This window comes from Melanotaenia boesemani, chromosome 2 (assembly GCF_017639745.1).
Source record: "Melanotaenia boesemani isolate fMelBoe1 chromosome 2, fMelBoe1.pri, whole genome shotgun sequence".
In the NCBI taxonomy this organism is placed as follows: domain Eukaryota; kingdom Metazoa; phylum Chordata; class Actinopteri; order Atheriniformes; family Melanotaeniidae; genus Melanotaenia; species Melanotaenia boesemani.
This window is the reverse complement of record NC_055683.1, coordinates 33843352-33867980: the sequence shown is the minus strand read 5'-3', so window position 1 is coordinate 33867980 and position 24629 is coordinate 33843352. Positions and strand designations below refer to the sequence as shown.

Below are 24629 nucleotides of genomic sequence, written 5' to 3'. Positions count from 1 at the left end.
CTGAAAAGGGCTTTTCACTGCTTGCTTTATTGCACCATATAAAAGCTCTTCTGGCAACATAAACTAAGTGGCTATGCTTCTCTTTCTGTTTCCCTCCTCTCCTCACGTCAGCTTCCCTCTTTTTGAGTTTCTCTCTGAATCTTGATCATGCTCATAGTGCTTTAGAATCAAATACTTTTCATCTGGATGGCCCTTTATGCATTTTTGCTGTGCATCTCGCACTCCGTAGCTCTTCCTCACTGAAGCTGGGTCACTTTGAAAGTCACTTTCTCGCTCTCAAATTAGTAACTTTGCTGATGAGCATTTGTGCTCCTTTTCTTTCTTTTTTTTACTGATGATGCAGAGAATCAAACAAATAATCCTCCTTTGGGATTTGCAGTGTTTCTACTGCACTGCACTTTGCACGTTATGACTGAACTGAGCACATGTATGATGATATGCATATGGATGGGTTGTGAGAAAATTAGCTTCAAGGCACAGAGGCACTCTTAGAAACCATATACATTATACATATAGCCAGCTCATGAATGTTATACAGAACATTTGAGAAAAAATGTGCCTAAATGGTCCTGATAATTTATTTCTATTAACAATTAAAACTTTTCCATTGCCTGCCTGCATTTTTAATTTGCAGACAGAAAATTCATCCCCCTAATTTTTCTATTTAGTGTTTTCATTTTTATGGGGCCCCAGAGCAAGGTCAGGTGCATTTTTTGGTATTGCTGTTTCATAAAGTAAAGGTGCTGTAAAACTGGCTGAGAGGATTGTTTGCACGTGTTCTGAAAAGTAATGCAGAGAGCTTTCATGGTCACTATATAAATAACCCCCCCCCCCCCCCCCCCCCCACTTGCCAAACCCTCACCTGTAGTTTGCAGCAGAGGTCTGTTAGCATGTGTGTAAAGCCCAGAATGAAACAATGCTGATGATGTGACGGTTATTAGCGCCCTAGATGTAATTGATTGTTAAAACAAAATAGAAAGCAAAGATGGACTGAGACCCCTCCTCTTATTCTGTCAGTAGTTTCTGTGGGAGTGTACGGTGACCACACTCACCGTTTGCTTTATGTCTGGGATGCCGATGCGAAACACCATCATGGCGATGTGGGCGTCTTCAGATGGCACTGAGCTGGCACTGCGGTCCTTCAGCCTCCTCTGTTGTTGCTGCTGCTGTATCTGATTGCCCGTTTGGTGTGTGGGACCAGGATTGGATGAATAGGGGTTTGAGGTGTGTCCAGGGTTTCCCGGCCGGATCTGGCGGTCCCCGGTGGGTCGTCCAGCCATTTTACCAGACTGCCTGTGGGCCTCACCCCTGCCCATCCGAGACAGGCCTCCTCGCCTGACCTCTTCCACCAACTCCTCATCATCTTCCTCCTCCCCCTCTAGCTCACCATTTTCCTCCTCCTCCCTGTCTTCATCACGCTCATCTTCTTCCATTTCTTCCTCCTCTTCTTCTTCCTCTTCTTCGTCGTCCTCTGCCCCAGGATAAAGATGTCTATTGTTACCCAGCATCCTTTGTTGTTCCTCGTCGCTGGACAGGGGGCTAAATGGCATCGTCATTGCGACAGTGAGGGCGATACCGTTGGCAACACCATCATTCCCAAAGAGACACTGCATGCAAAAAGGAGGAGATGACATGATTAAAACCGAAAAAAAAAAAAAAATCAAGAGCTTAATTTTTCTTAATTTTGACCCATAAGAGCCCGATGTGACATATTTGTCACATACAGTTTCTGAGACATTTTGCTTCAATTTATGGTATAAACTTTGCTCAAAATCCTGTTGAACACAATCTGATACTTGTCTTCTGTCCCCTAATAGATACCCAGAAGTATCCCCCCACCCCCGCCAAAAGAATTGTAAATTTTTTGTTAAATTTTGTTACAGGACCAAAGAAAGAGCTCATATTTGACTTTTCTTGCCATTTTTTCATGGGTCCGGCCTTAAAGGGTTAATGCACATAATCTGATAAAGTCTGATCTCTATGGGAACAGACATCCAGGACTTGTATCCTTCATCACACAATGACATAGTATTCACAAGTCATGCACACATAAAATCACTTCTACTGTTAATTTTCACCTTCCAGCCACTTGTCAAACATGCAGAATCCCCTCCTGTGCTGCAATGATCTGAGCTTGAGATCTACTTTTTAGACATTTGAACCTAAACGAAATGTTCTGTCTGTACGACATCCCCATATTTATTTGAGAAAAAATACTAAGGATAAATGCTATTTCAGAGGTCACTATTGTACACAATGAAAATACATTATATCCCTAATTTTGGAAACAGCACTACTGAGACTGAACATCTATACCATAATACAGAGAAGAAAAAAGAAATACTCATAGGTGGATCTAAAAGACATCATGCAGTGTGTTTGTCACTATAAACAGGAGATCTGAGAGATCCAAGCATTGAGACAACAAGTTTTTTTTAATTAGTGTAACTTTTGGGAAAAATTACATCTTTTGCACAAGAAATTTCTTTGTCAGGAATTTCCTTGAGCACATTCGTGTTTTCCAAAAAATTAATTATTTTAATTTTGACTGCACTGCAAGTTCTCTTTCTAGGCAAACATGTGGTAACCTCTTAGAACCTGTGATTCAGTTTGTATCTTTGAACAATTTAACATTTGCCTCATTTGAAAAGAGAAACATAAAAATACATTGAAATAGATGTATTTTACTTGGTTACTTCATTGAAATGAGATAAAAATCCAAAGTAAATCCAATGTTCATCTTCTGTTTACCTCTGCGTGTGTTTAATACAGATGCGCTTAAGCACTGTATTAAAAAACCATGCACTCTTGCTAACACTATCCATAATATGAGAGTCAAGAACGCCACTTCAGAGCAAGATTACAGATCTGTCCCTGAAGGTGTCGGCTTGGCACTGCATGCTGTAGCAGGATTTTCAGCAACACCATCTCCTGGACCCAGCTCAGAACCCAGCAGCTAAATAACCAACAACATGACAGACGCATCGTTCCAGCGATCAACCAGCAGTGAAAGAGACTGCTGAAAGATTTACAAAAGCAAGACCAAAACCCCTGTAATTTCATAGAATTACACACATTTATGCAAGTAAATGAAATTACACATCGCTTTGCAGAGTCAGATTTTAAATACAGATGAGAAAATCTCTCTCACGGTTGATCTGGGAAGTAAGCAAAGACACAGCTCGACAAAACTAGATTGCAAATGATGTTTTTTCATCTGAAAAGTCAACTGCTGGAAAAGAAATCAAGAACAGGAGGCTAATGAGGAGACTTTAAATTATACATGGATATCTGTTGTGTGCGTATGCATGAGTCACGAGGCAGCTGAGAGACATGAGGGGATTTGAAGCCATGCCGTGGAGAAAACAAGTGTTAGACATATAATGTCAAGGTTTTTTCCTCGGGACTGAGAGTTCATAACAGCAGCTGTCCAGCTCGACAAGAAACCTAACAGAAGCATCAAATATGAGGAAGAAGAGTGAATGACAGGACGAAGCATAACAAAAGATTCCCATTAAAGGATGCTGTTTACAATGATATCAAGTCATGAAATGTTAAAAAAAAAGCATGATAGTAAGGAGAGACGATTACACCTCTCAGTAATATAATCTGCTGCACCAATTTCTAAAGTCAGGTATGATTTTTTTGTACTGCTAGTGGAGAGATATTTACCTAGTTGAAAAAGTAGCTTTGAAGGAACTTTTGCCACATTATTTTACCTGATTAAAAAAAAAAAACAACTCATATTTCAGCCTAAATTTTAGAGCTAAACATGTTGAAGAAAGTCAAGAGAGCATTTAAAGACAGAATCCTCTGAAGCATCATTACAAAAGACAATAATAACATGCTTCTACCAAGGCAAGAAATGTAGTGGAAGTAAGCAAATATTGTGTTTATTATTTATAAAAATGGAAGCACCTAGAATGGCACCACGTAAGCAGATGTAAATATTATTTGGCTCTAGTTTTTAAAGCTGAACTGACGATTGCATATTTAAAATCTCCAGGAAAGGTTAAAAAGGCTCCTTTTTATGTAAATTAAAATTAATGAGGTCTCTTGATTCAAGCTGTTTCTAAGAAGCAGCAGAAGACAGAACAAAAACCAATAAAATCAAAGAAAGCTGGAGAGATTAAACAGAAAGAAAGAGAAAGAAGTGGATGATAACAGGGCAGGAGAAAGTAGCTGGAAAACAAACTGTTTGAGGTTTTTAATGAATGAAAAAGGCAAGAGCAGAGAGAAAATAAAGGGACAGAGCAGTAAGGTTTCTGCAGACTTGTCAGAAACTGACCAACCAGAGAAAGGTGCCAACAGAAGATAATAAATGGAAATTAACAATCCAAATTTTTGCATAGCGCTGAGTAATCAAAGATAAGAAAAGCCAGACGGGGAAGCAGCAAGTTATGAGAGACAGAGTGAAAGCAGGAAAAGAAAAAGAAAGCAGAGTTAAAGAAAAATTTAACATGGCCCTGCTTGGCTTGACCTCTCCTTTTCCTTTCTGCAATGATAAGGTGGCTCTTTACTTTTGGGAGTGATCTAGTCAATCAAGTGGTTCCTGATGCCCCAGCTGAAGGGCTAACCAACCACCACTCCATGATCCCCTGAAGAAAAGGTGCCCTGTCTCCTTGGAAAATGAAAGGGAATTGAAATTTGGCCTAATAGTGAGTGAATATATGAACAAATTGCAACAGTTGCTGCAAGCACACTGACTATTCACGTACCAGAAGCAAACTGCACCCTTGTTAACTGTACTACCCGTGTGACATTTGTTTTAGTGCTATTAATCTAAAATTAAACTTTTACATGCTTTTACCACCGTAGCTGCATTTACATGGAGCACTTTAATCTGATCAGAATTAAAACGAGCCATGTAAAACCCTCAACTGACCCGATCACAAAGAATTTTCAATCCATTCCAGAGGAGTGGTTACAACCTTTTCTCGATTGGATCAACAGGGAAAAATAACCACATATTCACTCATTCTTTTGGTTTCTGTGTTGGATATTCTTGCTGTGAATGCCTGAACCATATGGGGGTTAGGTTACATGGTGATTTTTAGAAAAGAAAGTAAAAATAGTGGCAGCAAATCAAGAAGTTTTTGTTGGAAACTCAAAGAGTTAAGGACGACTGAGCATCTCAACAGTCAAAACGAGTTGTTCACACAGGTATTTGATCAAATTTGATAAAATCTTCTTCCTCCAAATTATTAAACACCATGTCAAAGGTGTTACAATTTATTAAATTGTTCCACCAGGTAAAAACACAGCTAATCAGATCATTTTATCTAGTGTAAACGTGTCAGGTGGAGTCTCTGATCTGACTGATTTCTGAAACAATTTCTGTGCAGCAAATACAGATATTCATGGCAAGTCTGAACAAATAAAGTTGGGCTGCAAGGGCTGAGTTGGTGTTGTTACTGATATTCCAGATTACTGTAGGATTCATGTTCTGGGAACCATCAATGTCAGTGTGAAATTTCACCAATTCCATCTTATATTTATCAAGATATCTGAGAGACACGTCTGATGCTACCACTTCTGAAATGATGCTGCTATTGGGTCTTAGTTAAAGTAAGAGCAACACAATTCAAACAAAAAAAGACATCAACTAGATGGCGTACATGGCTGATTAAAAGAGGAAAAAACAGAAAAGAGAGAGAGAAAGGAAAGGAAAATGTGTGTAATGGCATAAGAACGTTAAAGGAAGAGAGGAGTCGAAGGCAGGAACAGAAGGTTGAAGTCTCAGGGCTGGATAGCTAAGAGCAGAGAACAGAAGAAAGCAGAGAGTGAGAGGGTGGAGTTGAATCACCAAACCTCTGCCAAGACTATTTGGTCAAAGCTGCCAAAGGCATGAGTCAATACTGACATCCACTGTTTTTAGATCTGGCCTTTTCCCACATTTTCAAGTCAAATAATTGAAAAGAGTCAGCCTTTTTGTGGAACTTCATCATTGTCATGTTAGAGAGATTCAAGAAATGGTAAAAGGCTCCATGATGCCATAATATCTATTTCAGCATGAAGACCTCCTTAAAGTCGAAATTGTATTGCAGATTTCAACAACCTGATATCCTGAAGCCTCTGTGTAAAATCCACCCACACTGGACCGTCTGAAATGATAAACTGACAGTAAATGGCATGAAAGCCATGCATTCTTGGATGTTTATTCATATTTTCATGATGGATATTAGTCAGATCCCAAGGGATGGAGCAGAGAAAATGAAGGTGAAACTAAAAGGAACCAAACTTTTCAGAGAATCACTCATCATCAATTTAGCTGGAACAGGTCAGGAGGGATGGAAAATTATGAGAGAAAGTGATAATCAGATCCCGAGAGAAAATTCATGACTCACACATAAAAGACCTACATAATGAAGGTTCTGTGTTTAAGAGCTTACATGTGTCTGTCTGAGTAATGATGAAGAGGACGCTGGAGCGATTAGGTATTGCCTAATGTCAACAAGTGATAATAATCCCCTCGTCTTCATATCCAGCTGTTAAAATTTTTTTATCTCTTATCGCTCCCCTTGAGAGCTGTTTGAGTTTCAGGTCAGATCATTAACTCTTTCAGTTGGCTTACCAGCTTGAATTTACATTAACCCTGCTCACCCTCACCCCATTCAGCAATCAGAGAGGTTGGCTTCAGTAGAGGACTGAGAGCACTGTGAAGGTTAACTTAAATAATCTGAAATTAAAAGTGATGCACAGAGCCTGGAATACATGATGGTTGTTCTTTTTCCACATAACACCAAAGAAAAGTTCATGTGTTATATTATTATTGTATTATTATTACATATTGTGTGCTTTCCTACTAACTCCTCAAAATATTAACAGATTATAAAGAAAGCAATATTTAATCCATTTACATGATCGTCAAAATCTGCTTAGTAGTAGTAATCAGATAGTTGTAATAATGTTATCTGATGCGTCTGAGTGCACTTCTGAAATGCAATATTCATGAAAACCTTGTCTATATTTCCCAGTCCATTATAAGAATTTTTATTAGTACATACGCGCATAGGGACATAACTTCTTGTATTTTCCAAAGGTCTCAGTTGAACAGTGTGGCGCTCACCGCCTTAGCGTTAGCTGCTAATGTGGGAACTAATAAGCTGTAAAATATACTATATGTGTTTATACTTTTATTTCTGCTGCTGCACACCATCGTGTTTTTTCTATCGTGTTCAACTCACGGTGTGACGACGCTTCGTCCATTTTTAACAGATGATGTTGCACAGATGGAAGCTACACTTTTTTTTTGCACAGATGTAAAAACAAAAAACTTGCAACATGCACAAATACATTAAGGTATTGGATAGAAATCTAGATGTGTTCATCCAGTTTGGTTTAGTAATGGATACCTACTATTGAGCCCATTTACATGACCATTTTAATCCAGTAACTGGGAGTGATAAGATAATTGTGATACTCTGATCTGAGGCATCAACATGCACTTCTGAAATGTGATATCTAAAAAGAAAAAAATCTTTTCTACATTTCTTTAGGAGTACATAATGATGTAACTTCCTGTTGTCTTCAATTGTCTTTTTTCAACATGGTGGCATCATCCACGGTCTACGCATTAACTGTTAATGTGCTTGCTAGTAAGCTGTAAAACAGACCACACAAGAATGTTTTACTTTGTTTATACTCTGATGTCCTGCTGCTGCACAGCATCATGTCTTTTTCCTCTCATTGTTTGAATTGTATGAATTGTATTGTACTGTATGTACTTGTATTGTTACAAGTTCAAAAGACATTGAAAAGACGTATTTTTCACACATGCACTGATGTAAAAAAAAGACTAAATAAATCAGAAATATATGACAAACTAAAGTCAGATCTTTTAAGTAAAATGATATCAGATCAAAGACTTAAGTTATGCCTATGCTTTAGAAATGTCTTATATTAAAAAATAGCAACCTCACAAGGACAAATTATGAATTCCAGTTACTTTTATTTTAAGAAAAGTAAATTACTTCTATGCAATTTTTATATTTACCAAATTCATTCTGCCAGATTGGAGCCCCTGGGGACAAGTTTTGGCCCCCAGGCCTTAATAAGACTTACCTCAGCTAGCAAAACATGAACACAGTCTTTCAGCTGGAAAGAAGACTGAAGCCTACATGAGTTTTTCTTTTTGAATCAATGCAGCGAGCAAATCCCAAGTCATTACATAATCATTATAACTCCTTTAGTGTCAATTATATGACTCAAATAAGCTAACATCAAGTTCTATGCTGGTTCTGTGTAACCTGACCATGTCACCACAGCAATACAGAATATGCAGAAGTTCAAGGCAGAGGGGGAAAGTGTGTCCTCCTATTTCAATTCCAGCTCAACTTTTATCTAACAAAGTAGTTTTGATGCCAAAAACCGTATAAACAAAAAAACTGTGCGCCCCAAATTTGTCATATGGCAGAAATTAGAAGTGAAAATGTGAAAAGCAACTGCAAGTCATGTTAACAAGGTTGCTTTTCAGTCAGAACTTTGGATGCATTTAGACAAAAAAATGTGTGAATGAGAGCAGATTTGTCAGAAACTCAGCTTTATCAATATACAATTATGCTTTAACTTTTTACAAAAGACCAAAAACAACTTCCTGTGATGTTCATAAACCAGTTTGAGTCTATTTGAGAGTCCTCATACATACCAGGAATTTTGTCTGGCTTTGAAAACTTCAGCTTGATCTGATATCAGTCAGATTAATATGTTCAACAGCGTTTTAAATGTCCAGCTTTGGCTGGATTCACACAGTGATTTGGTATCTAATGTAATAAACTTAAGCTTGAGCAAAGAGTGTTTTGAAGGTTTAAAAAGAAAAAAAGAGAGTGATTTATAAAGAAGTGCAGTGGTAGTGAGAAAATAAAAGCCCAGGGCAAAGAGACTTTAGTGTTTTTTCACGTTGCACGCATACTTATCCACGTTTCCCTTAATAATGTAAAAATTAGGAAGGAAAGTTAATGAATCATGCAGAATTATTTAATAAGCTTTAGCCCTTTTGGCAATTCATTAATGATTGTGACGCTATAAAATGCTGAAACTGTCTAATTTAAACTAAACTGTTTGCTTCAATGCCAGGAAATTATCCATTCACACATTTTTTGTGATTCTGTATTCATATGAATTGAATTGGAATACCAGAAGAAGATCTAACCACAACATATTAATTGCCAAGCCACATTATTGTTAATTTATCTAAATTTGTAGTTGATAAGACGTGTGAAGCCTCAGAGAGGAGTCCATTTATTAAAGTAGACCTGATCTGAACCAAACACAGGATCGGAAATATTGTAACTAAAACGATCAGGTTTTAAGAACAAGAAACAAGCTGTTATTGACAGTTTAGCTTGTTTGGGACTCTCGGTAGACCACTAAGGTTATTTTTTTAAATCAGCTTATTTACTTGTTATTTTACAATATTAGCATTTTGGAGTCTTATGTACTTGCAGAACTGACTCTCACATCGACCCTGATTACAAATTGTGACCTCTCATTATTTGACCTGTTTTAACAAATCTGGGCTTTTTATCTTGTGGAACTCTTAAAGAGCTTCAGGAGCACTGATTGGTTGACTTTTACCATTTTTTTGGCCACACTTTGCTCAGTTAGCCAAAATCTGACAGAAAATTCACATTTACTGTAAAACTATGAGAGCAGGATTCATTCATTCATTTTCTGCACCACTTCGTCCATTAAGGGTCGTGGGTAAGCTGGAGCCTATCCCAGCATTAACAGGTGGGAGGCAGGGTACATCCTGGACAGGTCACCAGTCCAGTAGTGCTTGCTGTGAGGCTGCGGTGCTAACCACCACACCACCGTGTGAGCACAGGATATTTTTTTTATCCAAATCTTGGCAAGAAACAGAATAAGCTCATCTTCTAAAATGTCAAAACTGCTCCTTTAAATGTAGTTGTTTAATTCTTAAATGTGCTCAGATCAATAGGAGCTGAGGTGAAGTGTGCTGGGCAGACGGACCCCCTGAGATTAACATGCAAGTAGAGGAAAATATTTGTTCTTCTTCTCGTGAGGTTGTGTTCACAGTCCCCTGCTTTGGAGCTTTTTCCAGCCAATTCATTTGTATTCTTGATCTGACAGCTTCTACGTTTATCTGTCCTGTTGGCAGCGTCACGTTCAGTAGTGTTTCCTGTCAAACCTCATATCAGGGAAATAATGAGTATTAATGCACTCTGTCGAAGTCAGTCTTGTTTTTATGATGAGCTGATTTATGGCTGATTTATGTGCTTAGAGTCATAATTATAGTTGCTGCTTTTTGCAGTATATAGAACAATGATTTTTCTCACCTTTTGAACTTGTAGGTCATCTAAAAAATCCTAAACTTGGCTGTTTAACGTCTTGAGTACTAAACTTTAGGTCTGGTAGTATATTAATAATTAACCACATAACATTCATTCCAGCTGTCAATTTTAGTTAATATTTACAAATTAAACAAATATGTCAAAGCTGATTTACTAAGATATGGAGGTGAGATGAGCTGGAAACATCTGCTTTTACATGATGCAAAGCTTGCAGAAGAACGTGTCATGTTTATAAGATTTGTGTTTTGCCAAAAGAAAGATGGATCTGAGCTTTGTTTGCTGACATGTCAATGTAATTCAAGTTAATCCTGCGTGATCACGCACTTACACCGCACTTGAACTTTACGGTAGATCGGTAGATGATAATCAGAATTGGGGTTATTAGGCAGCATTTGCATTTCTTCTTGGGTGGTATTTATGTGACAGAAGAAGTGAGAGGTAACTTTGCTGGTGCCTTGCCAGATTCTTGACCTGCTTCCAATAAGCTTCAATCAGTCTGCAGTCTGTGTGATGCCATCAAAAAGAATTGATATCCCACCAGCACAGTGACATTCAACCTTCCTCCCTCCCTGTCTTTTATCTCTCCCAAACACACACTTGCCTTCATATGCTCTCTCTCTCTTCTCCTCTCTGTCTCTTTGGTTCACCCTCTCTTTTATGTAGGACATAGTGTGTATATAGATAGATATTTTCAGTGTCTCGGTCCCCAGGAAATTTCACTGGGAAACTTCCAAAGAACAGATCGCCCCACTTTCCTGCCACTAAACTGGAACGGCCAATTTCCCTCCCCTCCTTGTTTGACATCTTCACACAAAACTAACACAAATGGACACAAATAGTCTGCACAGCCTGTTTGGTTATGTGTGCGCAACAAGGACTCAGATATACACTTATACATAGCGATCCCTCAGGGGGCTGTGAATAGACATGGATTACAGCTAATGTGTATGAACTCTGACCCTCTGGTCAACTGCACACACATTTATCTTCAAGCTCTCATGTGGTGGTCTGCACATCTCATAAAGTACCAGTATTAGCTGTAACATCCCAAATGAGCCTGAGTGATGTGCATCAGTGAGCACATGCTGATGTAACCATCCCTCGGGCTATTAAACTGGAATAAGTGCCGGTGGAGGAACCTGGTTTGAGAAATGAGGTGGAAGCAAGTACAACAGCGTCACTGGTGTTGTCATCATGAAGATTTAACCGAAAATAGGATCAGCCCTCATGAAATAAAAATATATATATCAGTAGATTTGGTACAGAATCTCCCTTGAGTGCCCAATACTCTAATCCAGTCCATCATATCTACATCACTCACAGCCATGCTACTGGCTCTGTGCATCACAGTTGCTAGAATAAATAATTGAAGACTGTGAGTATATTTAATCCCAACATTTCTCAGCAAATACTCTGACAATACACACAAAGTGTTAGCAGTAAAAACCAGCAGAACATGCTGCATTTGGGTTTTCAGAAGGTCTGTTTTTAGATCATCCTCCTCTTGACCAGTGTGAATCTCAACTTGGCCAGTAAGGCAATGACAAACAATTTCAGCAGTTAATGAATGTTTTAAAATAAACAAAAAATTATTTAAAAAAAATTATAAGCAAGGACAAATTGTATGTGAAAATCAGTAGGAGGGTGGGTGTATGTTGAAAGAAACTAACTTTAAGTATATAGAGCAGCAGCCATGTTTTAATGACCAATAATTAAATAATTAATACAAAGGAAAAAATGGAGGTTGTCATAGTAACTGTACATGAAAGATGGCTGGGTGTACCCTGCTTCTTACTACTGGGATAGGCCCAAGCCCCTTGAAACCCTGCATTGAAAGCAGGGGACTTAAGCAGGTACAGACAATGGGTGCAATAATGGATGGATGGTGGAATCCACTCTGGCATCACCCTTTGGTGGGTGGACATCCACTTTCATGCCTTGAGTTCAGCATTTAGCCATCACCATCTTGTGCGTCAGTGTGAAAAGAGCAAGAATCTGAACACTCAACTCAACTAAGTGGCCCCAACCATAATAATGTACAAGTTTAAGTTTTAATGTAACAGCTGGGTTATAAAGACATCTATTCCACATATAGCTGTCCCAAAGGAATCAAATGATTATGACATTTTTCTGTACTGTGCTGTCAGCTTATTAATTATGAGGGATGGGAGTATGAATGATGCTCATCATCTTCTCAGATGTTCAGTCCCCAGGGTTAAGCCCAACAAAAAGTACTATATGAGCATTTGTGTGAATAAAAAACATTGTGAAGGGCTTTGTAGAACTTAGCTAAGGTACAATATAAATGTAAACTACCATTAACCCCTTCCTGATGAGAGCTCCCTGTACAGGGGGTGGTATGAGATACAGGCAGAAGATGTTTGCACAAACAAGGAACCACCAATCCTAACATGTAGGAGAATCTCTGCTAAAAAAAAACTGTAACAAACATTGGTATTCAAACAAAAAACAAGTTAAACCCCAAGCAATTATATGGGCTATAACAAAACCATGAGAACAGCATTGTCCACCTCAGAGTTTCTGCTATTTTCTCTACTTTAATCAAAATCACACAAACAAGGTGTCACATAGACTCTGCTCATTACAGACGTCTGTCTCATCACCATGCTGCAAAAACTCTACAAGCTAGCAGCAAACAAAGAGTAGCAAACAAAAAATCACTGAGTCATAAATCATGTCTTACGTTTACAGTTTTCCAGCTCAAAGAAACTCTGCTAATTTGTTCTTCTGTGATTCTGTTTTGTTTGAAATGAATCATGAAGGTCCTGGTAATTTCCATGAAGATGTAGTAGGTTTGATAGTGAAGTATTCACACTTTCCTATCATATACTATCTTGTGGATCACTTCATTCTGGATCCTTATGATGTTTCATTAGGTGAATTTTGGGGATATTCCTCAATGTTCCTGACTCTGACAATTGATAGAGGTGTCCATTTTCCAAATCATCTGATGAGAACCTGAGATATTTACCTGCATAACACCTCTATTAACACATCTGTAAAACTGCTCAGGTTCACTTTTTTGGCACAGTTCTTCATCAGACATGACTAATTCTTACTAGATGTCTGAATTGGGCTGCTGAGGAGATAACTATTTACATTTTCTGCTGTGTTTCAGGTTAAAGTATGCACCGAGTAACACATATGTTGATTCTATAGTAATCTCACATCTCAGCTTTCTTTTGAGGCCAAGATTATAGATACAACCCTTGAAGTTGTGAAGATAGAGGGCTCATGAAAAGAGGTTAACTTAACATACTGAAATGACTTAATTTTAACAAGGCAGCCTTATCAGATCTGTGATATAATCATGGTTTGGTGTAAATTATAGCTCATCAAAGTACTCTACATATTTGAGCAGTGAAATTAGGCACTTTTGTCTCAGAAACATTCACATAACATGTATCTATGATTTCTATAAATGTAAAATGGCAACATCTATCTGAGGTGACTGCTTCTCTGTGAGGTTTTACAGATGAATAAAGTGGAGTTTTGAGCAAAAGGGCCCCAGTGAATAACATGGAGAGATAAAGACTGGAATGTTTTCATGCTGGCCTTCATAGTTTATGTCTTTTTCCTTAACACAACGTCCACTTGACACTGAAATATATTGAACTTTTCATACTAACAGATACCATGAACTAGGAGCTAGCAGGTGAGTAAGGAGATCAAGTAAAAAAACAATCCAAGTCCAAATTAGAAGGATGCTGCACCTACAAACATGCCAAATCACTAACCTTAGAACTATACAGCTAAAACTTATGAATCAGTCTTTCCCAAACTGGAGGGTCCAGAAAATTTTAGGAGGTTGCCAGATCATTGCAATGAAAAAATTTACATAGCCAATCTTTATCAAATAAATAAGAGATTTTTATTAGGGCTGCCAAAATGAATGCATTGATGCAAAGAGATTAGTAACGTGTTCATTTTTTAACACATTAATGCATAACCAAAGTAATCATTCTTGCCACATTAAAAATCTGAATTTGCCGTTATCTCAGAGAGAGAAGTTGATTTTGATCATATAGGTGTTTTTTCACAGCTGTGAACATAATCCACCAAAAATTACTTTATACTCATTATCTATGTAGATTCTAATAGTTTTAGATTACATAATAGCCTACATTTAGAGCAGGGGTACCCAAGTCCAGTCCTCAAGACCTACTATCCTGCAACATCCTTTCTCCATCACACCTGAATCAAATGGCTGAATTCCTCCATCTGCATGTCATTCAGCTCTGCAGAGGCCCAGTAACGAGCCATTCACTTGATTCAGATTGCTCTCAAGGACTGGACCAGGACACCCTTGATTTACAGGATGGCTGCTGGATGGCCCATTTGATATATCACTAAATTAACCACTCAGTCATTGTGGGCGGTTTTGCAAACACCAACGTATATTATCTTAGTGGTCGTGGCTCAGAAAGTTTGGAAACCACTGCCGTTAAGGACTACAGTTTCCTCTTTTCACATACTGTGGCCAAGACATTCATGCTAACACAAAATGAATAAAAAGAAAAACTTGCGAAAAAACAAACGGCCCAAAGACATCTCTCCAACTCCACCTCTGTTTCAACATCAAAAGAAGCGGCATCATAGTACATGATGAAAATTTAGAGACATGTTAGAGAAAAGCAATAAAACATCCCCCCGAGGGCTTCATTGTGAAGACAGCAGTTGCTTCTAGTGGATGTGTTAGTGGGTGAAAACGCTTCCTGTAGAGTAAGCTGATTTCCCTGTGATTTCAAAGGAATTGTACTTCAAGCAACACTTTTAAGGTATTTTACAGTCAAAACTTGATCTGTTTTCGAGATTATTAAGATAAATATTATAAATATTAGCTAGAAGTAAGTTCAGCCAGGTTAGGAAAATATCTAACCACAATAACTCATTATTTCTGTCTTGTCTGATTTATGGATGGTTGTCACTCCTCCCGTTGATGATCTAAAAGGTCCAAAGTGATAATCATCTGTACACAGAAATCATATCAACACTGTCGGTGTCTCATGTTCTACAGGTTCCCCAATTTGCCTTCCTGTTGATCAAACTGACACTGGTTTGTTTACTTGCCAGATGCTGACAGCTGATGAATGTCAGAATCAGAGCTGCTTCCACTCCAGCTACAGAGCCTATGCAGTGATGCTGAAACCAACTTTAATGGGTATTTTTGGTAGTTTTCATCCTTGAGAGCTTTGGACAAAGTACAAAAATCTGCATAATAATAAATATGTTCTTGCCTTTTTTTCAGTTTGCTGTATTGTTTATAAAATGCCAAAAAAAAACAGAAAAAAAAACTAAAGGTCCAAGGTCACCTCATGTCATTTTTAGTTATTCATACAAATAGTTCAAAATCATGAGGATGTTGAGCATCAAAGGAGGAATTGCTTCTTAAAACTGTTTATTATTATTCTTGATCAATGCACTAATTATTTCAGTTCTAGTTAATGATATAGTCTTGTGCATAAATAGTATTCATCTGTATGCATTTGAATAAGGCCACTGTGTTTGTTAAAGCTTCCCTCTACAGATGAGATGAAGAAAGTCAATCAGCTGGGGAGCCAGTAAGTTGAGATCCCATTCAAATAGCCTACTAATTAATTAGCTTTATTCATCATTGCCACTAAATCGCTGTGGGACTGAACATAATCTCCTCCTGTGTTCTGCTTGCAGCGATGCATGCTGTCTGCTTCAGAGAGCTGAGTAATATAAATCACACAGACTCATCTCTGTTGCTTGGCGGAGGAGCTGAAGTGGTGGCTCGGCACCGGGCGGCAGGACCCACTTGCTGCTATTGAGAGTCTCACTGCAGGCCAAGTTGGGGCAAATAGCTGGCAGTAGCACACGGGTAGGTCATGAATAAGTAAACCACAATGGGAGTAGCTGTAGGGAAGGAGAAGGAGGCTGAACATATGACGAGCTGTGAAATATTAAAGGTGGATGCTGCTCCACTGCTGCAGGCGCCAAAACCGGAGGCTGACCACGTGGCTACCTTAAAGTTGCTGCTTTCTGTCTATCACAGGCCAAGAGAAAACAAATGACCCATCCAACTCCACATGTCTCACTATGACATTGAGAAAAGCCTTCTGGATTTCTGCTTTGTTTCTCTCTCAGAGCAGCAGCCTTTGAAGCCTTGTCAGAATGTGCCAGCCATCAGCAGAGTCTGTGCAGGAGTGGAGGTTTTGATCTGACCCGCTGGGAGTTGACCAAAGCCTGGGTTGTGATGAGCGTGCAGCTCTGAAAGGATCTAAAGGCAGGTTTTATAAAGTGGGTGGATTTCAGGAGAAGGGACAAGAGTGATTCACATTCACTTATGCAAACTCAAAATGAAGTAGGATGAGCAGAGGGTCAAAAATCTGTTGCAGTTTAAGAAAATTTTCTCAACCAAGTTAAGTTTTAGCTCCCTTTGGTATAGCAGAGGAAGAATCAAGTTTTACTCTGGGGTGGGGTCTATGGTGTCACATATAAAGGCTTTTAAATGGAAAATGTATTGGATTGCATCCTAAAAAAAAAAAAAGAAAAATGGCCACATCACACATTGGTGCTTCTTGCTGTATAGGATTATTTTATATGCCTAAACAAACTTCATGAAGTTAATTCAACCTCAAAACATATTTCTATCTTATACATAACAAAATTCATTTAATATTACATGATACAACAAATAACAACAACAGATTTTGGGGCAGTGGTAGCCCAGTGGTTACAGAGGTGGGCTTCGGTCAGAAATTCCCAGAGTGCCAACACAGGTGAACCACTATGGGCCCTTAAGAAAAGCCCTTAACCCACACGACAGCTCCCTGGGCACCGAAACATGGCAGCCCCATTGCTCCCTAGTACATCTAGAGATGGGTTAAATGCAGAGCTGAATTGGGATTAATAAAGTAAAAGTAATTGGTTTTATCATTAGATGCTCATCTGGAAGTAATTAAGTTTCTGTGCATTTGTTTGGTTTTATTTGTCCATTTGTGAATAATTTCTGTTTTATTTCTACTTGGCAACCTGTCAATGACATCACTGCTAAAATGAGTGAAGCTTTGAGACGTAAGGAAGGAGTAATGCACAGTTTCTTGTGAAGGACTGTGGAAGCAAACAGTTTAACTTCTAGAGAGGTTACTTAGAAATCTTTGCACACAGAGAACACAGTGAAATGGATGCAAAATATATTAATTTAAAAGTAAAAAAAAAAACAAAAACGTAATATTCTGTTTTGTTAATCTTTAAAAATGTTTGATTATTCATAATTTTACTGGATCAAACTTGTCTCATTTTCATACGATGTTACAGAAAAACCCAGTACTGTTTTCTTGTTCTATAAATGGTTTTTAAGGAATTTTTTCATATGGGGTATCTTTATTTACTGAGGATTTTGCAGCTTTCACTGTGACAGACCGAGCAGCTGAAAATCTCTCAATGACCAGTCTTGCATATTCGGAAAAAACGACTTCCAGACTGTTATTTATTTATTTATTTATTTATTCTTTTTGGTTTAATCAATTTATTTATTTTTGTTGATTTAGCTTTATTTCTGTATTGATTTTATATTATTTATTTAATCAATTGATTGTTGTTAAATTTATTTAATATATAATTGTAGTTTCCTTTATTCCAGTCTTTGTCTTTTTCTTATAATTTTCCTGAATTTTTTTCCCCTCATATTTAGTTTGCTTTAATATAATTGTAAAATCCAAGCATTGAGGGGATGAGCAATTTAAAAGAAAAAGGCTGCTCAATTATATCAGTGACAATAATAACACACTATACTTGGCAAAGTATACCATAGCTTTTCTTTGACCTTACAGAGCTCAGAAACTCCAAACATGGTGGGAGAAAGCCACCTTAAGTCTGCTATGTAGGTCAATCGATATGACTCCATATCAAAGTGCTCCTCAACTTCTAGAGGCACTGTTTGTAAACATACATTCCTCAAGATTTTATGCTTTTTTTGCTCCACTTCTTTTTGGTCTGGACTGAAAAATGCAGCATCTTCCTGTTCATCAGTTGATGAAAAACCTTATTGCAGAAGTCTTATAAGGGTCTGTTTTGGATTAGGTCAACAAGTGTGGGTAAGCGAAGGGTAGATCGATCTAAATGTCGATAATATCGATACCAAAACTAGTATCGGTATCGATACCAGTGTGATGAGATCAATATTTTTCTTACAGAGTACTTTGAGGAAAAGAAGCCAAAGAATGTGAAGGAGAGACAACCAGTAGCAGATTTTGCTTTTGTTTAGACAATTTGCACTGTTGACTTAATTTTTCAAAACAACTGTGCGTGATAAAAGGGAATAACAGTTATTTAATTATTTTGTTGCATTGTTACTCATTTAATGATTGTGAAATTATAAGCAAAGGATATAGGTATTGATTTCAGTATTAGCGATACTTGCCCTGGATTTACTTGGTATCAAATCGATACCAAAATTTGTGGTATCACCCAGCCTTAGTGTGGGTAGCCTGGGCTTGTTTTGTGAATGTGACTTTAAGTGTCAGTCCCCTCCCATCTGCAAACTCAGCACTGCCTACCATGTGGCAGCTCACACTGTCTGATGTCCAGGCTAGCTGGCAGGATGCACTGTATCTCATATATCAACTCCCATTCATGCTGCCACAGCTCCCTTCCAATGTTGCTATAAATACTGCCAGCTGTGTTTCCATTATTAATGCAGCAAAATGCCCAAACTCCCCTGGCCCGAAACATCACGACTCATCATCTCCTTTAAACTAAAAAAAACACCCACTACTGCCTACTGCTGGTACAAACTGATACACATGAACATGCAGAAAAGTAGCATGCATGCACACATACAAACACCCCGACACACACTTCTGTCTGTGACAAGTTCATTAAAAGAGGAGGCAAGTAAAGAAAAAAAGTTTGCATGAAAACCAGAAATAAGACATTGCATCTTAATGACAGAACAATTATAGTTTTAAAAAGATAGTAATGCAATAAGGAAGAAGAGGGCTGCAAACTGGAGGCGAATTGAGTCAGATTCTTATCTTCTTCTATCTTGCTGGGAGGCAGAAAGAAATTAAGGTACAATGTATTTTAAACTGGTAGCAGGACGACAAAGAGGAAATAATGATCTGTTTTTTTGTAATGTTAAAGGTAATTACTATATTACATTATAGAATGAGGAGGCAAAAACTAGAGCACACACACACACACACATGCGCGCGCGGTTTATTTTCCATTGGCTTCAGCTGTCTCCATGACAGAGTTACATTGTGATAAAACAAGGTGATGCAGCTCAACACCCTTCAATCACAAGGTGCAAACCTGATAGCAGGTGTATTTTACACAAAGCACCTGCAGTCATACACAGCAACATTAGCAGGAATCTCAAGGGTCTTTGATTGGGCTGAAAATTGTACTAAATCCAGTGTATGGACTGAAACATCATAAAATAAATCCAAAATGTTAACATTAAGAAAGTGACATGCAGTGACCAATAAATCTTATCACTATCTAATCAATGTTGGTTTGGCTTTTTTTACATGTTATATTGTATTACAGCTGACAAAAATCTCAATCATTTAACTGTTTTATGTATTTAAATTAGCTTCTCACTAAGGAATGAACATGAAGCACTTGTTGCAGTTGGATGCTTTGAGCAGTCTTCAAGATCTTGCTCATGAAAACTCCACTAAAAGACATTTACGTAAAAAGTAAAAATCAAAGACTGATGTGTTTTCAAATCAATAACTTGGTCTGTTCATTCACTGTATCGCTGAAGCAGCGGGCAATCCCTGAAAGCTTATATACACTGCAGTGTTTCCAAGTAGGAGGCCCGTCTTTTTCACATGACTTTAATGCAGTATTAGATCCTGCTGTTGCCCTCGGTTGTGCTCAAATACACAATCGCACACAAATTACACCCCACCCGACACTCTGATCATCATCCTGGGCCGGCACTGCTCCACTGCTGCCATGCATCTGTTGCTGCTAAAAATAGCAACCCTACTTTGATGATGATGCAGGGATGATTGTTCGGAGGAATGAAAAGCTCCCTTAGACACCTCTCGATGGCGCAATTAGCCCTAATAAACTAAAAGAAATTTCACAGCGCGTGGAGAAGTCTGGCCAATGCCCTCCACATACTAATCTCCCCTATAATTATCATCAGTGGAGTTTATGCAATGGTACAGATGGGATATCTTTGGAAAGAGACTTAAGTGCTGCAAACGATAGAGTATGTAAAATACCTTAAAAATGACTTTAATCCTCCTTAGTGTTAGTGCAGTGAAAAATCAAAAGTGTACATGTGAAAGTCCAAAAGTATGAAGGAAAACAGGTCTATTGTGGGTATGCATGCTAGCATGCTATATAGTTGTACCACAGATTTCTACTTTTAAGTTTTCACTTCGGCTTTAATGAAAGTGTAAATTAGACATCTAACACTCTAAATACTAAAATAGTTGTTCCCTGCCAGTTTGACACAATAATGCAGCACAACAAAGATACACTTATTTTAGTTGTTGTCATGATGTAGTGAAAGGGTAAATCTCAATAATAGATAATTAGGGCTTGTTTCCAATGACCTACATGCTGAACAGGAGTAATAAAAACACAAACACATTTAAATCACTTTCACTTAATGAAAAAAGCTCCAGCTCCCCAGCTATGTTATTCTTATCCAGGACCCCCAACTTTATATGAAAAATATCATACACATCCCAGAAGGAAAATATAAAAAATAGGTAGATGTGGTGTAGAAGAGAAGTTGTAAAATGGTCACAAAGAAACAAATGGCAACAAAGATGTGCAAAACAACACACCTGTAAGAGGAAATTAACCCAAATTTACACACAAAAGACCCTAGAGAATGCAAAATTGTGAAAATGGGCAGATAAATTGGGTAATTTACTAAAGGAAATTTAAAGCATCAATACAAATGACCAAACTGGGGCATAAGATAATTAAGAGGGGATGCAAAGTGAACAAAAAGGTGCATAAAATAGATTCAAACTAGCCAAAATGACAAAAAAAAGAGCCATAAAACAATTCCTGATAGACACAGAATGACCACATGGTGATGTCAAAATAATGCAAAAGAAATCTGAAATACACAATAAAGACACACCAACCAAATATTGGAAGTGCATGGTTTATGGGTGTTTTTATGTCTGTTTGAATCTGGGTTGCAGAAACAATAGATGCTTCAACTATTTGACTTTCCATCCATGTCATTGTGAAAACAAATAACCATCCTTCTGATCTAAAACAGCATTAATTCATCATGTTTCCGCACCATTTGGCCAAACTATGCACGCTTTTAGAGATATGATATTCACACCAGATTGAAGGGTGATTTTTTTTTACTTCTCTGAGGCTACACTTCTAACCATCCTTCTAAATCAAACGGGGGGGGGGGCTCATGATTGGCAAGCATCAGTTTTCTACATCATGCCAAGTAGAGAAAAATGTCCCCTAAGAAATTAAAACACTCAAAACACAGACAGAATGGTATGATAAAATACTCAGAGATCTAATGAGTCACCAACAGATAGGTGGATAAAGGTAAACAACTAAAAAAGAGAAATAATCAGAAGAGAGAGGACAATGTCAAAGTAGGACAAAACGCAGGGGAGACCTGTCTGTCCCAGTTCAGCCATCTACCGCCGGCAAGAAACGAAGAAGGAATGAGTGAGAGAGGAAAAAGGAGTGAGAGAGTAAACGAGATGGCTAAATCTGGAGATATGAACTACATCACCTCCTGAGCAGCTCAGCAAATATTGAAAAAATAGTTGCGCTCCACTTCTGTGCACTTAGGCAAATAAACCAGAGGGAGGCTGAAAAAAATGTGGGACTGTAGCAACTAAACAAAGAGATAAGAATCCCTTTTTATCCCTCCCACACTCCTATGAAAGAGGGTTCTGAATAAATTTGACTTGAAATAACCCAATTAATTCTAATGAATCAAGATTCAAGGCCAGTTCGCCACCATGTGTCAGGTAAGCTTTGCCCCAGCGTACAGATAAATCTCACTTGAATCCAATGAGTGCTGAGTAGTCTTTGTATACATAGTGGAACTAACTGTGTCATTCCATAACACTTCTCCAACCAAAACAGAATTAACTGTGTTTCCCCTTCACCACCATGACCTGAATGTTAATTCAACTCAGCAGGCAGCAAGTCGACTCTCTTTGCTGGACCTTGACTTTATTTGTGCCAAACAATGTCTGAAGCAAAAACTGCATGACAGTCAGTTAATCGGAACTGCGCCGGCCTGTGGAACCACATCAACTTCATTTTCACAGGCCAAAATAAACAAGTTCCCAAGCAGCAAAATATTAGAGCTGAACATTAAGTTAATAATTAACTGGTGGAGAAGAAGCTAGCCCACACATGATGTTATGACTTCAGATCTCTACATAGAAAGACATTATCCATAAATCTGCCTCAGCTGTGGACCAATCAATTAAATTTGACATTAATTGTTCTCATCTGACATGTTTAATGTGATATGTTTGACAGATTAAGAGTTATTACTTTGTATGAGCAAGTGAGGACCCACCAATACTGATTCATGGCTGCATGAGTTAGTGAAGTGTCTGAGTGTCTATTCACCGACTCCTCTAATCAACACAGCACACTGACAACAGTGCTCTACTTCTACATTAAACCCACCAGCAGTGGACTAATGGTGGTTCAAGGTCTCACTGCTGCAAACTGAACTCAAAGTTGAGCTCTCGCTTGATGAGCTGCTCTTTCATAATTACTCTCTTGCTCCTGAGGCATTTCACATAAAAAAAAGCATGAAAAGCATGTGTGAAGTACAATGACTGCGTGTGGGTGATGTCCCTGTTTTATTGCTGCCCTGCGAAAACAAAAAAAAAAAAAAAAGAACTGAGCTCACACTCACACCTCCAAGTTGTTCTCAGTAACTTCTGCTTCATTGTCTGAAATCCACCTCGCTGCCCCGTGCAACACTTTGCAATGCAGAAACAGCTTGTGTGTAATTATGTCTTCCCTGTAAAAGTGACCCTCTGTCACCTTTCTGTGAAGGGCTGTGTTCAGTATCAGTGAGACAAAGGCATCTATAGATAGACTAAACAGAGGTAGAGATAATGACAGGAGAGGAGCAAACACATGTTCCCTGCTGGGAGGGTGACCCTTTTCTTGTACTCAAGTGAAAGGAGAGCAGTTTGAACACTCATCATTGAATTCATCTTTAGTTGAATGCATGATAAACACTCTATTTAAGTCCACACATTTTTAATGCTGACATGCATTTGTGTCATTGTTCGTTCATGCATATCCTGCTCTTACACACTACAGTCAATGTGTCGGGGAGCCAGAGTGTTATTTACTGTTTTTTTGGGGGTTTTTTTTTTATGCACTGCTTAGCCTTTTATTGTGAACACTGAGCAATGAGCTGCTCTGTGCACCAGATCATCAGCAATTCTTAACAGGCTTGCAAATGTATGTGGGTGGGATTATCAGTTTAACGATAAAGAGCAAGCATAAAGCATTTCTGTCACATCTGTATCTGTGTTATAATATCTGACGCCAGCAACATTTTCTGTTTGAGTTATCCTTTTTCTCTCTCCTCCATCTACATAAAGCTTAGGAAGACCAATCATGTGCTTGAATCAAGAGTAATCCACTGCTAAATATTGATTATTTTCCTTCCTTATGATTGTGAATCTGTCCTTATAAGTCTGTTTTTTGTGTGTGTGCAGCAACTGTATTTCCATTTTAAGCTGGGATATTTGCATGCACTGACAGCCATGTGACAGAGGAATTAATGTTTCACATCAATGCAGTAAACTTGAACATGCAAAGCCTCCTCCCACCTCCCGCTGCATGCACATATACCCCCCACTGACTCCACCACTATCCCTCTACAAACATAAAATTACACTCTCTGCTCCTTTGCTATGCCCCTTCCTCCGTTTGCATGCATGTCAGGAAAGGAAAAAGAAAGTGACAGAAAGCATTCTTACTGTCTTCTACAATCCCTGATGAAATACAGAAATCCCTCCACTGGAAAAGGGGACAGAAGTAGAAAAGAGAGGAGGGGGAGAGCCCAGCGATTGCCAGTTGCAGAGAGATAAGGAGTGAATAGGAACGAGGAAGATGTAATGGAAAGGGTAAAAAAAAAAAAAAAAAAGACAATCACAGCTGCAAAAATAAAGACCCTCCTCCTTCACAGAGGCCACCACAAGAAATTACAAGGTGTCCGGTGTGCTGCTGTACGCTGAGGGATGGAGCATTATCCTCAGCTCCCAGACTGTCCTCCACCAGCAGCAGCTCTGTAGTAACACTTCTATCTCTTCGGTCCGGCAA

At 38.4% G+C, this 24629-nt stretch overlaps 1 protein-coding gene across 3 annotated transcripts in view; it reads right to left on the bottom strand.

The window, feature by feature from the left end:
• The window catches only part of shank1 (SH3 and multiple ankyrin repeat domains 1), a 75737-nt gene extending 51108 nt beyond the window's left edge, over positions 1 to 24629 (bottom strand). For all 3 annotated transcript variants that reach the window (XM_041974468.1, XM_041974478.1, XM_041974486.1), the window contains exons 1-2: positions 24287 to 24629; positions 1053 to 1607 (exon numbers count right to left, since the gene is read on the bottom strand). In XM_041974468.1, coding sequence (XP_041830402.1) covers positions 1053 to 1556 — 504 coding nt within the window. In that variant the 5' untranslated portion in view covers positions 1557 to 1607; positions 24287 to 24629. The remainder of the gene's footprint in view (positions 1 to 1052; positions 1608 to 24286) is intronic.